This window comes from Penaeus monodon, chromosome 33 (assembly GCF_015228065.2).
Source record: "Penaeus monodon isolate SGIC_2016 chromosome 33, NSTDA_Pmon_1, whole genome shotgun sequence".
NCBI classification, from domain to species: Eukaryota; Metazoa; Arthropoda; class Malacostraca; order Decapoda; family Penaeidae; genus Penaeus; species Penaeus monodon.
In genome coordinates this window covers 33114972-33116431 of record NC_051418.1, presented here as the reverse complement: position 1 = coordinate 33116431, position 1460 = coordinate 33114972, and the positions used below count along the sequence as shown (strand labels likewise).

Genomic DNA, 1460 nt, shown 5'->3' with positions numbered 1-1460 from the left:
GATACCTAGCTCAACTGAATTCACCCGACCTCTGACCCAGCTTGAGCCACCCAATCAACTATCTCAAATTGACTTCTGACCCGACTTAAGCAACCCTAACTCAACCTGACCCCGACCCTCTTGACGAACAGCTCACTGCAACCCCATCCAGATTCTAACAGAACCTGACCTAGCCTGACCTCCCCCCCCCAGGGTTCCGGCCTCCCCCATCTCCGGCCACGAGTGCGACGCCGTTCTTCCTCGTCCCTGGAGGCGGCCTTTTTCCAGCAACCTGGACTGCCTGGGCGCCGCGGGAGAGACCTTCAACATCCTCAGCGACGCCAGCAGGTACGACCAAGACGGCATCTGCACCCACGACCCCTGCGTCAGGCAGTTCCTCGAGATGCGCTGAGAGAAGACGAAGGTCGATGCCTCCCCTCCGACGCCCCCACCGTACTGCTGGCGTTCTCTGTGTGTGGAAGGAGCGTCTCGCGATCACGTAACGAAGGGGGCCGCTGATTGGTCGAGACCAGGATGACGTTGATAGACGCTCGGCCAATTAGGAGCTCCGTTTGGTCTTCATTCGGTCAAGGACCTTCTGCTCCGTACTCATTAGATGACTGTTAGATAGATATATATACATATATGTAACACTTCCAGTAATGATCGATGTTACTGTCATGTCCACTTTGTTAACAGTACATTAAAGTATATAATGTGAATGTTGCCTCTGCCTTATACAAATGTTTTTCGAAACCTCTTTCGAAAGATTTCAGTCTTCATGTATAACGTATGTGCGGGGACTTTCAACTGAAACTATTACAAAAAAGTAAATAAAATATCGTATTTGTAACGTGTTAAATAAAAACAAAAGCAAAAACAATAGGGCATAACTTATGACATATCTTGTTCAACCGACCAACCAATGTCACCCTCACTATTTTTTTAAAAAGTATAGGCACAGCGTGAATATATTTGTTTATCAGAATCCGATTTATTCTCGTTTTCTTTGCTTATTCCTTATTTTCCTCGAGGTCTTATGACATACACAACCGACTCATGTAAGGCTGTGGCAGTATTGTATTAATACACTGACGGCCAGTACTGTATTCTAATTTCCAGTGATGTGTTATACAAGAGACAGAACTGGAACCCAACCAAATGTATAGCAAATATGGATTTATTTTTGCTATGACATAAGTGACTAAAGAGGCATGTTATTAACGATAACGGAAAAAAGACAAGCATTTCAAATTGATAAAAAAGCAAAAAAACATGGAATTGGTTATTATGCTTAGATATCAGTCCAGCCTCCTGAATAAAGTATATTATTAAACATGATAAAAAGTATAGTATATCAGTGTCATTTCTTTTATCTTTCTAATAATGATAATAAAAAAACCAAGCTTCAGAGTGATGAAAATAAAAAGAAAAATATTCTTATCTTTGCAAACAACCCAGATTGATGTTTCTAGATCATG

The 1460-nt window shown here is 42.5% G+C and overlaps 1 protein-coding gene across 1 annotated transcript in view; it reads left to right on the top strand.

The window, feature by feature from the left end:
* The window catches only part of LOC119594343, a 12569-nt gene that overhangs the window by 4819 nt on the left and 6290 nt on the right, over positions 1 to 1460 (top strand). Inside the window, exon 3 of the mRNA XM_037943402.1 lies at positions 193 to 432. Coding sequence (XP_037799330.1) covers positions 193 to 432 — 240 coding nt within the window. The remainder of the gene's footprint in view (positions 1 to 192; positions 433 to 1460) is intronic.